Raw genomic sequence first — 15,196 nt, 5'->3', positions numbered from 1 at the left:
GTGCTTGTGAAGCTGCGTGTGTGTGTGTGTGGGTCAGGTGTACATTTAAACAGCAGGTTTGACGCTCTAGCACGCACGCACGCATCGTCTGGGAATAAGCCGGATGCCCGCTGCACTCCGCAAAGTGGCACTTCCTTCCTCTACACACTCCAGACTATGTTTGGAACTACTGCCTGGCAACCATTTGGACAGGGCCCAACAGTGTGTGTGTTGTTATTTGTGTGTGGCCTGGACTACGTGGGATTATGGCTGATATTTGTCCCAGGTATGCAATAATGATGGACTCCCCACGGCCATACATTCTCAGCGTGTACATTACCTCGCCACGCAGGTGGGCGTGTACGGTGCATCTGCATGAGTGCATCTGCATCCCAGAATCGAGCTCCATTCTCGTTAGGAAATTCCACGCCGCGTTACTGGGTCGTCTTGGTGACTGTGTGGCTCCATTCCCAGACTAGATCCCGAGGGATTAAAGTAATAGAAAAATCTAATGAGCGATCAGTCATCGGTTAACGAGACCGACGCCTTCAACTGTTCAAAGCTGAGATTAACCAAAGAAAATCCAAACCTTACACAAATTAATATTACATATTGTAGCTTTTATGCTAGTTTTATATGCTCGAGCAAGTTTATCCAACTTTTCGCTTTAGCTTTTATTAGTTATTTCCATAAATAAACACGTGAGATCAGTTTGATCGTGATTACTCGAACAAAAAGAGGCGGCTGGAGGAAATCCAAGCTGCTGCCTTGGTGATGGCCAGGGAAGGTGACGGTGATGTATCACGGTCATCCTCGTGGTGAGGCGGTGGCGGGTGGGGGGCACAAGTAAACACTCTTAAATCATGGTCCTGAGACAGATCGGAGGTGTGTGTGGTGAGTTGTGTGTGTGTGGGGGGGGGTCCAGATACCCCTCTGCCTATCCAGAGCCAGGGTAACGGAGTCCGGGCCAGGCTCCAACAACTCCTGGTTATTTTGTGAATCACTTTTTAATTTTAAAGATATAATTGGTCTGGTAGCTCACCATGTCATTACGTCCTGAAAGTTCTGGTTCTTTTTCGAGCTAGCTGCTAGCTACTTTAAATGTGAAGACTTTATGGTGCTGTTCAGCAACCTCATTTGGGTTGTTGCTCAGAGGCGAAACAAGTCAAGCAACTAGTTACACCTTAGAACTGTTTGGACGGGGGTGGGGTGGTGGGGTTACAGAAGGATAATGCCCCTGTCATACCTGTGTGAGACCTTCTTTGTTTGCAGGTGGAATGCTAACAGTTTACTTCAAATCAAAAGTTCTGATTTTAAGCTTCTTCAAACCTGGGTCAAGCTCTGCTGCTCATTTTATTCTGCGTGAAGAAGGTTTTTTGGTACTTGGTGCTGAGCTTGTCCAGACAGGCGGAGATACATTTTAGAGCACACCGCATCCTTGTAAAACAAGTCGCATAAATAAATGCATGGCACTTAGCTGCACAGGAGGTCTTTAGCATCATGTTGTTGCTCTCCCACTGAGATTTACCATATGATCTCTGTGTTTTGACTCACTTTGCAGGTTGCAATGAAGCCACAGAGGCGGCTGAATGGCAGATAAATGTTTTTCAAGGTGAGAGCTGAAAATACAGCACAGTTTTGAAGCCCGCTTCTAAAATAAGAGCAGAGGAAACAGAGCATAGAAAGCAGGTTGCTGCCTTTTTAACACAGAGAATAAAGACTGCACCCCATACTAATAAATAGCAAGTTTATGCTAAAAAGAAAAAGCAGCTCCCTCCCTCCCCCCTCAAAGCCTGCTATACTCACACACACACACACACACACACACACACGCACCTCCCTTAGCCTATATAAGCAGACGGCAGCTGAGCTGACCCCCTCCACCCTGCATATACTCCCCTTTATTAAACACACAAAAGCTGTATTTGCCGTCCCAAAATACACGTGGACAGTTTTGTTGGTTAAACTTCAAGTAAATGGGGATCTCTTTTTTTTCTCCACAACGGCAGACTGAGCAATGGAGGGAAAAAAAAGCCCCGCATTGTGGAGAGAAAGGGCTGAGCAGAGCTGCTGCTGCTCCCATCCCCCACATCCACATAGCAAAGTTCTACTGCTTTTGCAAGCGGCGCTGCTGCGTTCACGGACCCCAACGAAAGCTCGCTCACGAACCATGTCGCATCGTTGAGAGCGCTTTCTGGGCGAAGAAGGCGCTCTTTTACCCCGTTACATACCTTTATTTTCTCAACGGCCTTTTGGCGTGATTTGCGTGCCCCACGGACTTTGTTTAAGAAATTTACGACCATGTTTAATACGTTATTAGCCAATAAACATGAGTCAAAACACCCTTTAAGAGCTATGTTGGTGATTCTGTTTCCTCCACTTTCATAACACGTTTTCAGTTTACAACAGAGCTCTGCACACTGCATTTATTTGCCCTTTATTAAACTGACGCTCGTGATAATGTTAAACAAATCAACTATATCTATAGATACACAGCTCATAAATTACCCCCTCTTACTTTTGATTTGTTTACATAGCGTTGGCACAAAGTTAGTGGCACTAAAGCAACAAATATCCTCCTCTTTATTCTTATTTTGCGCGGTAAGCTAAGAGGTTCTGGTGGCGATTTTAAAAATTCCGACATTCCGTAAAGGTAGCATGAAAGCTGCTGCTAAGAGAGCGAAAAGCAGAGAGCACGAGAAAGGGGGTGGGGAGAGAGAGAGTGGTAGAGAGACATAGAGTGTCTCTTGCCGTTAATTGCACAGGGCAACTTTAGACTCTCGCCAAATCTCTTCTCGTTCTCGAGCGTGATGCCGTGAGATTTTGAATTTTTCAGACAGATGCCGCGCGAGGCGCTAAAATTTCAGCAGCCCCTCATTGTCACTTTTTCTGACTGTTTAAGATTGTGGCTGTTTCTCCTTTTGTATCTTCACTTCCTGTTCTGTGGTTGGCTCAGTCCATCCCCCAACCTTCCTTCTTTTTCTGTCCTCTCTCCCTTTCTTTCTGTCTCGATGACTCTCGCACACACAGGCTATGATTTCATGCAATCATCTATACTCTCCTCCTCTGAACTCACCTTGCTCATTTGCTGTTTTGGACACAGCATTAGCCTTATGGAGTCACTCACCTACATCCATTTGTCCACTCTGCTAGCAGAAATCTCTTTTGTTCCAGTCCTTTAATGAGCTAATAAGATAAATGCACACATGAAAGCAACAAAGAGCAACACAGGCTTGTGCATAAAGCAATTTCTGTAATCAGAATGGTTGAATAGTTATGGTTGACTTCAAGAGACCATAATATGGTAATTGGAGGGGCATTTTAATTGTTTAATGCCATAAAATTGTGGACACAATGTCTGCAGTTTAGCAGCGTAAGAGGGCAGCTTTGTATATCAGTTATATTTGAAACCTGTTTGATGTAAAATAAGTTAATTGTTAAGGCCAGTGATGTGCAGCCATTCAAACTGAGATGTATCAATTAGCATTTTATGGTAACTTCAATCAGGATACACACTAGTAAAGTGTCTGCAAATAAAGTAAACAAATAAAGAAAATGTTTGCTGAATGTTTTATTAGTGAGGATATTTGACATAGATTTACATTTCTAATAAGTAGAACATATGGTGGCATAGCTGTCAGAATGTTCGAAACTGTTACACGTAAATGCATGTAAAGAAACACTTCGCTAGAACGCACGTTACTAATGCATACGACTGACATATGTTTTTTCTTATATATCTTTTTTTAACATTAGTGTCTGTCAGTCAAGCCTGTTAATGACAATGGTCCAAAGTGGATTAGTGCTTAAAGACCAGTTGATATCCACAGAACTGCGTGTCATATTTGCATCAATGTACATTTATATGCGCCTAAAGAAAGTAAAACACGTCCAGTAGCCTCAAAATGTTTTTCGCAAAACATTTCCTACCTTTAGCCAACAACTAATTAGCAACACAATTAGCTAACACGCAAACACTTGAACATGTCGACATGTGAAGTTTGAAAAAAATAAAAATTAAATGTGAAATGAGGCAGTTTTGGGGTGGCATAAACAACGTTGGTGTAGTCGAGTGAGCGCTCCGGATCCAGTTTTCACGGCGGAGTCCAGTCCGTGTTTTGATTTTCTCGCGACAGGTCGGTAAGATGGCTGTGTCTCGCGGAGCCTCGTGCTGGTTTGGTTGATTTCTAGCTCGCGCTCTCGTTCTGTAACAGAACCCCCCCTCTCAAACACATACACACGCACACATACACACACTCACATTTGTGTCGGAGAAATACATTTTTCCGGCTCTGTATTTATATATTTTTCTTCCCGCAACTTTCCTCTCTCCGTTTTAACTTTAAACGGAGTCGCGGTGGATTACCGGATACCGGTCCGGGCGGAGGGCAAAGGGGGAATGAACCGGAACAACGGGTACGTTCTTCTAATAAATATAATTGTATTTATATTCAATGTTTTTTCGGAGTTTGACCGTGAGTGAGTCGCCGTGCTGAGAGAGAGAGGTACAGAGAGAGTGGGGGAGAGAGAGAGGGATATCATGGCCGCTCAAGTCGCTAGCGTCGCCACTCTCAACACTAGCCCGCCATCCGAACTCAAAAAGCCGGACCGGGACTCGCAGGAGGAGTCGGTACCGGGAGAGAAACAGCATGAAAATAAGGAACCGGGACCTGACGGCGGATCTCCGGGCCAGAAAGAGCTGCAGGACGGGACCGATGCTGGAAATGCTGGGGGAGGAGGGGATCCTGATATGAAGAACGGCAACGGGAATTTGTCCAGGGTAAATAATAATAGCAGTATTCAGAATGATTCAGGCGGGCCCGAAGGGAATAACCATCCCGGTATGGGACACCACCACCCGGGCCCCTTTCCTCCACCTCCTTACGGTTACAACCAGCACTACAACCGGGCCCCTTTTCATCAACATGGCGGACAACAAAGCCCTGGCATGGCAGCTGCATCGGGGCCGGGCATGATGGACCCTTACCCCCCTAATTCACACGAACACGGCTACCCCAACCATTACAACAACTACAGCCCGTACCCGAACAGGACTTCTTACCAGGGCCAAGGTTACGGGGCCATGAATTCCCCGCGTAACAACCAGCCTCCGGCGGCTGGGGGGCAGCCAGGCAAGCAACAGCCAGCAGGAGGAACCACGGCTATGGCTGCCTCTTACAATAATCAGAGGTTTAATATGGGAACCCAACAACCTACGTCTACGCCAACTTTGAATCAGCTTTTGACATCACCCAGCTCTGCCAGGAGCTACCCGAATTACCCCCAAGGAGACTATAACAATCAGGAAGGGGCCAATAAGGGAGCAGGAGACATGGGCAGCAGTCAGTATGGTGGGGTCCATCCGGGTTGGCAACAAAGGACCCACCATCCGCCTCCTATGAGCCCGGGAAACACTGGACAGCCTCCCAACAGAAACCAGGTAAACTTCATTTACTTCTCGGACACACTTTGATTGAGTTTAAGTCACTCGGCGGCTCCTCGGAGCCACCGTGGAGTTGTATTTTGCATTGGCCCAGCCATTGTCTATGTAGCAAGAGCTCTAAAATGGCTGCCTCTGTTTCTCCCAACACCACCCCCTGCATTAGTGTTTAGACAGAGAAACGAGCCGCGCATTCTGCTGGAAACTACTTCGCGAGCCGCCGCCGATGGCGTGCGTCCCCGCCGGGTGCGGGGCGGGAGTTTGGCTGAGTAGAGCCCGAGTTTGCGGGGGACAAAAGTGCGGGTGCTCGCAGAGGGAGATAAGGTCACATTTCCTTGCACTGCCTCCGCGTCCCCGTCGCAGATCTGCCCGCCGCCGCCTGCTCCGGCTCCTGCCGGCGAGCCCCGCCGCTCCCGGCGGCCGCTGCGCCGCCGTTACCCGCTATCGGAGTTTGCGTGAACGGCTGTCAGCGCCGCGAGGGCGATGCAAATGACGGAGAGCCGTTAAAGGACATTTGCATAATCAGGAAAAGCCCCCCCACCCCCGTTTGTTAAAAATAAATAAATCAAAAAAACCCAGCGAGGAGCGAGGTGAGCGTCTCCAAACCCCGCAAAGTGCGCGAAATCGGGCCCGCAAAAAGTGTTCTGGCGCGACGAACGCTGATTGATTCTGCTGCGGTTCGGTTCGATCCGACGGGTTTTTTTTTTCTCCTTTTTTTTTTTGAACCTCTCCCCCCCCTCCCCACTCGCTCCCCGCTTCTTCCCGCATGTGCCGATCCGCAAACGCGGCTCCGCCGGTCGGAGTTGGCAAAGTGCGGATTTGCCTTTGCTTTGGGATTTGAATTATGGAGGTAAAATGCTGCTGTCAGAGCCAGGAGACAGTTGGTCTTAGGTTGACATGCGAGCAGGGATCTGATTGGCTGCGCGGCCCTCCGCTCTCGGCCATTTATAATTGCATCTAATGGAAGGCTGCAGGAAAACAGCCCCCCCTGCATGCTCAGAGCCACCACGGCGTGCAGATGTGACAGCCAGCCTGCATTTCATTTCATCCATCTAGAATAAAATAAAAAATCTTAAAATAGCTGCGTGCATTTCTTTTTTTTTCTTCTTCTTTTTTTCTTTGCAGCGTCGCCTGTGACGTAAACAGAATAATGTTGCATTTTTTTTAATTTGGTTCGTCTTTTCTTTGCATCCATTTGCATGAAGACTTCTGGTTTGTTTGTGTATTTTAAGCTCTCCCCTGACTTTTGCTGCTTCTTTAGCGCGCGGGCGCTCGCCGTGCCGGGCGTTAGCCCAGCTTGGGGTTAAGGTACAGCAGAATAGGTGTGGTCGCGCGGCGTCCATGTGTCGGTTTGTTGTGTTTACAACTCAAGGTGTCAGCCAAGTGTCACCACAGGATTTATGTTTTCCTCCAGGTTTACAGGAGCGTGAGAGTAATTTGTGTCACGCTGGCAGCAGAACTGCATGAACGACGTTAGCTTTCATCTCCTCTGATAACTGCAACAGAGCTTATGCTACAGCTAACGCTGGGCCTGATTGTTATCTGGGGGTTGCTGTGTAGGTTTGGAGCTGATGTTTCAAAAAGCCGAGGGAGGCTGTGGGAAACTTTTGCGCGCATCGACTTCATTTTAGCTGCAGCGTTTTGTCATTAGCATGTGTAGATAGCATCCCAGCTAGTGTGTGTCTGTCGTTTGTTTGGGCTGTTTGACATAAATGGCGGCAGAGTTCAGCGGCAATAAGTTAGAAATGACCAGAGGTGGGCTAATTCACAAAATAGCATCATCTTGGCTGTGTACATTTTGCAGAGTAGACTATTTCTCTCAAATAAAGTAGCTAGCTAGCTCACAGAGATGAGACATAAACGGCGGCGTTTTGCTATGATGAAAGTTTTCAGCGTTCTGCGATAAACATCCCAAAAACCGAAGATTGCTGGACGTTTGTGGTCGTAGCATTGAAGGTGCAGGCAGGGAAACTTGTGTGCTAGTTTGCCGGCGTGGAGCTAAAGTGGCTAGCAGTGTTCAGCTGGTACTTTTGTGAGCATTATTTTGAGGGGAGACGCCACATTCGAGCTGTTTATGTGGAAATTCTGGATTTGGCCTTTTCGTCTTCTCTTCCTGTTCGACGTCCAGTTTTAAGCACCTTTCACCGCCTCCGTTACTGACATTTGTGACCACCTCGGAGCGGTTGAGGTCAGATTCCTATGAGTTAAGATGCACCTAAACGCACCATGGTGACTGGCAGAGGTGAGAAAAGGCCTCTGTCTACAGTTCCGTTTAGTTCCTGCAGGGATCCAAATGTGTCCCCACTCTGGGATTAAAGTGGTGACCTTGAAACAGCTGATTAAGTTTCTTTTTTACTGTTTTTAAGTGTCTAATAGAGCAGTGGGAAGGAATCACTGCTGCTGTGGAAGTTATGGGATAGAAGCTGCTGCAGGTGAGGATTCATAATCCAGGTGAGGCTGTGCTGAAGAGCACGCAGACGTCAGGTCAGTAGGCTCAGGAGAGCCACCTCCGTGCTAACCGTTAGCCTGCTAGCCGCCTTCGTGTTTATGCTAAAGTTGGTACCTTATTGTGAGTATTTGTGTGGTTTTAAACTCCGGAGTGCGTTTTTAACCATGAAATCGCCTGTTAGCTGGAGGACATCAGCGGCTAAATGAACATTTATCACCATGTTGATTTCCTCCCCCCCAACAGAGGCATAATTAGCTTATTATCACATGGCTGTGATCAGTGGATGAGGTCGATTTAGCTTTTTCCAGATGAAAATTTATGGGTCTTTAATTTTGAGTCTCACAAGTTCTTGGGAGTTTTAGTATGCGTCAGTTCAAAGGTGGTGGGGATGAACTCACCATTCTGGGCCTGATGTACAGCTTTTGTGCCGCTGATTTATTACAGGAAGGTATATTATTGACGCTCGTTTTAACATATAGAAGGCTGAAGCTGTGGCAGGTCTTTGGAGCCGGGGCCGGAAACCATTTCAGATTAAAAACAGATTCCAAATTAGTCATTTTTAGCTGCTTTATTCTGATATAAATCAAAGAAATCCGACACTTTTATCAAAACATTAGAGTGTGATTTTTTTTGGGGGGGGGTATAAATGGAAGGCACGCAGCAGTAATTTACAACTGTTGTGATTAATAATCGCAGCCATGATGGTGGTTAAACTTCCTGCAGGAGAGTTCATCCATCACATTTGGACACTTTTGTTGTTTACCTTTACAAGACGGAGTAAACAGGCAGATTAATCCACAAAGTGCTGCTGCAGGACTATTTAAGTCTGGAATCTTGTTTTTAAGGTCCGCTGAATGAAAAGCAGCTTCTACTTTATGGTCATTTTAAGACAACAACCTCAGGTTTTGTTGCTTTTATGGGATTGACGAGTCTTTTCAAACCACTTAAATATGACCCCCCCCCACCCACACTTTCTTGTAGTTTTAAGCTGTTTTTCAACAGTGAGAGTCATTTCTAAGAAAACGTACAGAATCACAACCAGCTACTGGTGGGCCTGTGGTTGGGGGGGGGGGGGAGGGGGCTGATAGGAGGAAGTTCAGTCGGGCTCTGGAGTCTGCAGTGCTGAGTAATGATTCTCCCCAGGCCACATGGACGGCCTGTGTGAGTAGATGGAGAGAGTGCACGTGAGGGAGAAACGGTGTCAGCGGGACCCGGGGGAGTGGGGGTGGGGGGGGGGGGTGTTTTGTGAATGATCTTCGTCTGCCTCTGACAGCTGTGTGTATGTGTGTGAGTGCATCGTCGGGAGTCGCTCTGACCTCCTCTTTCTCCACCTGTCATTGACATCCCGCCTTTTGGAAGGCTACGGGCTAGCACGGGCTAGCATGGGCTAGCTAATACTGCAGCCTCCAGTCACCTCAGACACATTTGAAGCAAAATCGTGTAAATGTGATTGAGTTTTTGTCTGGATTGTTGTCTTTCAGGACCTCCGAGGATCTTGTTTGATTCCAGAATATTGCAGATTTGTTCCAGATTAAAGTCAATATTCTGGATTCTCTATATATAAGCTATACGTTCTCGCCTCTCTTTCACTGCTGCCCCAGCCCACTTTGGAATGTAAAGCTAATTCATTTCCTTTGACATTTACCTCCCAAAATGTTCTAGATTAGCATAGTAATGTGGTTCCGCGACGCCGCAGACTTGATTTAAATGACGTATGATGTGTGTGTTTACGGGATAAACTGGCCTCAATTTTGCATTGGAGGTGTTGTTGGTGCTTCAGTTTGGGGGCAGAATTAATCGACGCGCAGGAGAATAAATGTGTCCTCCTGTCAGAGGTCAACGCACATATTACCCGATCATTTTTAAGCGTTCTGTTATTTCTAGCTTGACTCAGGAAATAGATGTTAGCCATTTTTATTGTTGGCTAACCCGCTTTATTTGTTTTTGTTGTGTATTCACATGGACCAGCGCCATCGGAGGCCTGTCTGGGGCACCGTTAGCAGACGCATTGTTTTGTTTTGATTTGATCAGCTTATGGTTAAAATAATATAAATAGAGCATCTGTCGGTCAGCAAAGTCACGCAGGCAAAAGCCGCAGCAGAAAGGCCCTTTAATGTTGTTTTGTCTGGGTGCTGCTGCTCTGTGGTAGCTGTTGTGCACATCAGTGCAGTCTGGTGCACGATGCTGCTAATGGCTCTGGTGAATTTGGGAATTTCAAACAATCCTGCGATGCTAACGAGCATGCTAGCGCCACTAGATGTGACGCAGTCAGAGTATGCTACGACCACGCTACTATTCTTTAAAATGAAACCTTTTTTTGATTTAAGTGTGAACCGGACTGAACTCCGGCCGAGCGTGTTTAAATCCGACGGTGTGTTTTCTGACGTCACCGTGGGAGTAGCGTCTCCAACCGTGAGAAGGCCGGTGTCCCGGCCAGGTTCTTAAGTGGCTTTGCCTCCTTCCTCAGTCTGGGTATTTTTGGAATCGTAGTGAGTAACACTCATCGTAAAGGCTCCTCCAGGATGCCAGCGGCCCTCCGGACTAACAACCCTCCTCGGTACCGCGGTAAAATGGTGTAACCGATACTGCCGTGTTTCCCGCCCAATGTCGGCTGGGAATGCTCTTCCACCGCCGCGTCAGGTGGCTCATCTCGGAGCGGCTCGGCCCCAATGATGGCTTGTGTAACCCGAGCGCCGCTGCCATTCTTGGGCTTTAAATAAGTCCGGCTGCCATTCATCACGCCGTGTCAGTGGTGCGTGACGGTAAACACTCCAGAGGTGAATTGCTGCGTCCGTGAGCTGTCGGCGTGGAGCAAAAATCAAGAGTTTCCCATCAGGCCAAGAGGTGGCGCATGCTCAGCGATGGCTGCCAGTGTGAGATGGTCAAGCGTTAGCTGCTGGAAAGGATCCTGATGTGGTGAGAGAGCGCGTGGCCTTATAAAGAAGCGTTTTCACCCCCCCTTAGTGCCCCCTCTACAGAGCAAAAGTGAGCCAGGGGTCTGCTCTCTCCTGCTCTCTTTCTCTTTCTCCTGTTGGAGTTGAAGGACGTGTAGGGTGCTTGCTATCTTGCTAGTAATCTGAAAGGCTGCTACGTGTTTTTTGGTGGACTTCCTGATGTGTGTGGAGGTCATTGTATCTTGTCTGCCCCCAGTGGCCGGCTGCAGTCTCAAGAATGGGCGATTTTGCCCCAGACTGGACACAGATCTCCTTATTTTGGTGTTTTCCGAGGGTGCCGCAGCATGCGCTGGTGTTAGAAATCACATAATTAAGGGTGTCAACAGTTTATTCCTGTGGTTGCTTCCTTCCGCCTCACCTGTAGTGTGAACGTAAATCCAGAATAACGGCCGCCGGATTCATCACCTTCACCGTTATGGTGATAAACATCTGGTCGGTCTTGTAGCGTTTCACGCGGTGGCCGCTAGCCTCGCTCATTTCATTCAGCCGCCGTCACCTGGAAATATAAGTCTGTCCTGACAGGTTGACAGCAGGTGGTCAGGGAGGATGTTCACTCTCTTATAACTCCAACCTCATCAGGCTGACAGGCCTGGCAGCAGACGGCAAACCCTCCATTTTTATCAAACCAATAACCCCACAGGCTCAGGAAACCATTTCTTTTATAGCGACCACATCGCTGGGAACCAGTTTATTCTGGCAGCTGAGTTCTGATGCACCAGTCGGAAGCGTCTCCTCTCATATTATTTCTGTTTGATGCTATTGACCTTACTGTCTTTAGGTAAACAGCTTCAGATAATGACATGTTTGTTTACTAGTGCGGGATGGTGCCTTCAGGTCGCCTCGGTACAGTCGGCACAGTTTTATTCTCGGTGGATTTATAAATAAATTTGCACTGCCGTTCTTGATTTGTGAGCTAATATTGACGAGGAGGCGATGCTGCTATCACATCTGCCTCTGATGGCCAATATCATTTAGCATTTTAGCCAGGATGTGTGCTAATAAATAGTAAATAGACCCATGTTGCAGCCCATGTTGCAGCTTATACATGTAAACACAGTATATGATGATCATAACAGCATTTAATGGTTTATTTCTGCATTATGCTAGCTGCGAGCCGTCCCCTCGGCCAGGTACGGAGTGACCCGACACATCCTAAATAACCGTTGCTTTAACATATCACACTACAGCGGCGCGTTGTCCTTTCACCGTCTGCCATGTGAGCCGTGTGACTCCGCCAGTCTCGCCGTGGCCTCCGCCGGGGTGCGTTAGCGCTGGCGCGTTGCGTGTCGAAGGGCTTTAAAGTGGAACAATAGCGCGCGCCGGGCCGAGGCCGTGTGGCCGCGTGGCGGATTAAATTAGCAGCAGTTGTTTATCGTCTGTCCCCCGGGTCCATCTGCTCCGTTCGGCCCCATAGGCTCAGGCACCACTCCAGACCCCTCAGTCGCGCCCTCCCCTACCCCTCGCAAATCTCTGCCCCCCACACACACGCACACGCACACACACACACACATGCACAGTTTTGAATAGTTGTAATGCCCACCAGCAGTCATGACACAGTATACTCAGGGCAGCCTCTTCTGCCAAGAGCGCTCTGCTTTTGCTCTATGCAGATTAGCCATGTGCTAATTGTGGCTATTTTTTTATTTATTTTTTTATGGAAGAGAGAGAGAGAGAGAGAGAGAGAGAGAAGGGAGGGGTGGATGACTGAGCAGCAGAATGAAACACAGCGGCGTCAACCATCCTGTGTTGGTTCTGGTTCTGAGAAAGGTTTGACAACTTTTAGCTTTGAACTGGTGCCAATGGTGAATGTCGTCAGTCTTAACGTCAGCATTGAGGATGTTTTCCACACGTGTTTGCTGTATATTAGGCTAAAACGAGCAGGGTTCGCGCTAGCAGAACCCTTTCAAGCCTCTCTCGCACCGTTGCCTCTGCAGCCGCGCTGGTTTCAGAAACGAACGCGTGGGTTGCTGCAACCTCCAGCGCTCCCTCACCACGTGATCTGCGGTCGTGTCTAGAGGGGAATTCCCCTGACACTTTAATTCAAATTAATTTTCCAATAATGCACAAAATGTTTAAACACCATCCTGTGAATTACAAAACCTGACAGGCTAACGCGCGCTCGAGTAAATAACCATGGATGAAGGGCTTAATATTCATTTTGGGAGCATTTAATGTGACCCTTAAGGTGCTGTTAGACAAAGACAACAGTTTTTATTCGTTAAGTTGACACAGTTGTGGGGTTTTCTCGTGTGAAGCGTTGGGAAACCGTCGGTTTGTTTAGTTTAACCAGCTCAACTCCGCCCAGTTTAGGTGTGGCGTCGATCTTAGAAGTCTAATATTTCCTCTTCTAATTCCTGCAACAGTTGGAGTCGGTGCCAGACTCCATGCAACCGTCAGCGTTTCCATGGAGACGTGAAACAATCGCTCACTGTGAACGCAGACAGGGTTCAACCATCCGGGCTAACGAGTAACGGCCGTAACTCTTAACCTGGGGTTAATGTTGAACTCGCTCGCTCGCTCGCCGTGTCACCTTGGAATGGTTTCTGCTGCGACATTCCCGTCACAAACGGCACCGAGCAGCGCGGGTTGGGTCGAAACTCGTCATTTTAGCCGCATGCTAATAGACGACCCCACTGTTAACTGACCGCGTCGGTCTGACCTGCGCACATCAAAGAGATTATGAGAACAAAACGACATTAAAGTTGAGATTTTAGACTTTACACTTGGACCACTCGAGTTTAGTGGGAGGTGAAGCTGAACAGAGGCTTCAGTAGCGATCCCTGATCTCCACACACAACACACAGCAGTGATGATCACACACACACACACACACCACACACACACACACACAGTCGATGCTTTCTGGGATGTTGCAGGATGTGTAATGGTGTGTCAGATGTGAACAACTTAAGCAGTGTGAGGAAAATACTGGTAAACAGATCAATAAATCCCAGAGCCCCAGCTCCCTCCCAGTGCTCAGACATGATTGAATTAGGTCGAGGAGTTTAAAAAAGGAGGCGCAACGCCCCGAGTTTCCCGTGGTTCCGTCCACGCCCGCCTCACTTGTAACCTGTTTGAGTTCTGGATATTCGTGGCTTGTTTTGATCTGTTTAGAGCTTTCGTTACCTTTGGTCCTGATGTCGGCGGCGATTGTTTACATCCGTCAGGTGCAAGTCTGATTGCAGGTCGTTGCTCTCCTGACCTTTCACCCCAGTCTTGAAGGGAGAGCGAGGACGCAACGCCGCGTTAAAATAGCCTCAGCGGCGGCTAATCATTGATTAGGAAGGATGGAAAAGGAGCTCTTTGTTTTGTCTGATGGCTGAAGAGTGGATCTTGATGACGGATATACCTTTATTCTGTAGTTGCAGTTAGCTTTTAAGCTAGTTGGCTTGTTTTTAGCTCATGTATTTTTCATTGTTTGACCCCTTTAAGTAAAAGCGAGACTGTTTGTCATCCTCTCCTCTAAGGTATGATGTCATGTTGTGTCAGCTGGGTGCTGGGGGGGGCACGGACCAGGGGTTAAAAGGCTATTAGAGGTCATAGGAGGGTCCCTATCGGCCCCATCACCTTTTACCCCCAGTGCGTGGTTGGTAATGACCCTAGAGACTGTAGTAACACTCTGCTACCCTTTAGCTTTTCTCTTTCCCACACACACCAACACACACACTTGTGAACCTGTACTTCAGGAGTCCTGGGGAGGCGAGAAGGAAAACCTGGAATGGAATACTTTATCTAGGATAATGATCGTGACCCTCCCGACAGCCTGTTGATCCCACCGCCAATACCTACAGGAACACACACACATCCAGACACACTGCAGCCTCCTGCTGAGACCCTGGACCCCTCCTTCCCCCCCTTCTCTGCACGCTGTCATTCATGGAGTGCCAAAGCCCGCTGCTTTATTAAAGCCCAGGAAGAGCTCGGCCTGGCCCGGGTTCAAACAGCAGTGCAGCTGGGACCTGTTACATTTTCGGCAGACTGCCCTCTCCGTCTCGCTGGCTATAAATAGCCCCTGCGGTTGTCTCCTTTTACCAAGGAAAGGAGTTTCTTTTTGGGTCAGGAAAAACACACAGATTAATAACCGTGGGAAGCAACGAGAGCTTTGTGTCTGCCGCTCAAGGTCAGCGGGCCAGTAGGTGCTGCTGCCTGAAAGCCCTTTTTGTGGCGCGCAGCCCCAGACGCCAGGGCCGCCACGGCAACGTGCAAGGGCGACACCAAGAGCCGGGCGCTCCGTTCTTGGAGCTGCCTGGACTGTTTATTTTTGTTGCTGCTGGTGTGTTTTTGTTGTCACGAGGGAGGGTTTGAGGGATTCCACGTGTTCATCTCTTGTGTACACACTGAATATCTGACACTTTATGACCTCGGCTCCAGCTG

The 15,196-nt window shown here is 48.2% G+C and overlaps 1 protein-coding gene across 3 annotated transcripts in view; it reads left to right on the top strand.

Annotated features, from left to right (window-relative positions):
- Nucleotides 1-4,074: 4,074 nt before the first annotated feature.
- The window catches only part of arid1ab (AT rich interactive domain 1Ab (SWI-like)), a 32,641-nt gene continuing 21,519 nt past the window's right edge, over nt 4,075-15,196 (top strand). For 2 of the 3 annotated variants that reach the window (XM_057020804.1, XM_057020803.1), the window contains exon 1: nt 4,075-5,419. In XM_057020804.1, the coding sequence (XP_056876784.1) occupies nt 4,520-5,419 (900 nt within the window). In that variant the 5' untranslated portion in view covers nt 4,075-4,519. The remainder of the gene's footprint in view (nt 5,420-15,196) is intronic. The other variant, XM_057020805.1, reaches the window with a different exon arrangement.

The sequence above is a fragment of the Takifugu flavidus genome, chromosome 21 (assembly GCF_003711565.1).
Source record: "Takifugu flavidus isolate HTHZ2018 chromosome 21, ASM371156v2, whole genome shotgun sequence".
NCBI lineage: Eukaryota > Metazoa > Chordata > Actinopteri > Tetraodontiformes > Tetraodontidae > Takifugu > Takifugu flavidus.
Note: the sequence above shows the minus strand (reverse complement) of the source record. Positions and strands in the feature narration are given on the sequence as shown.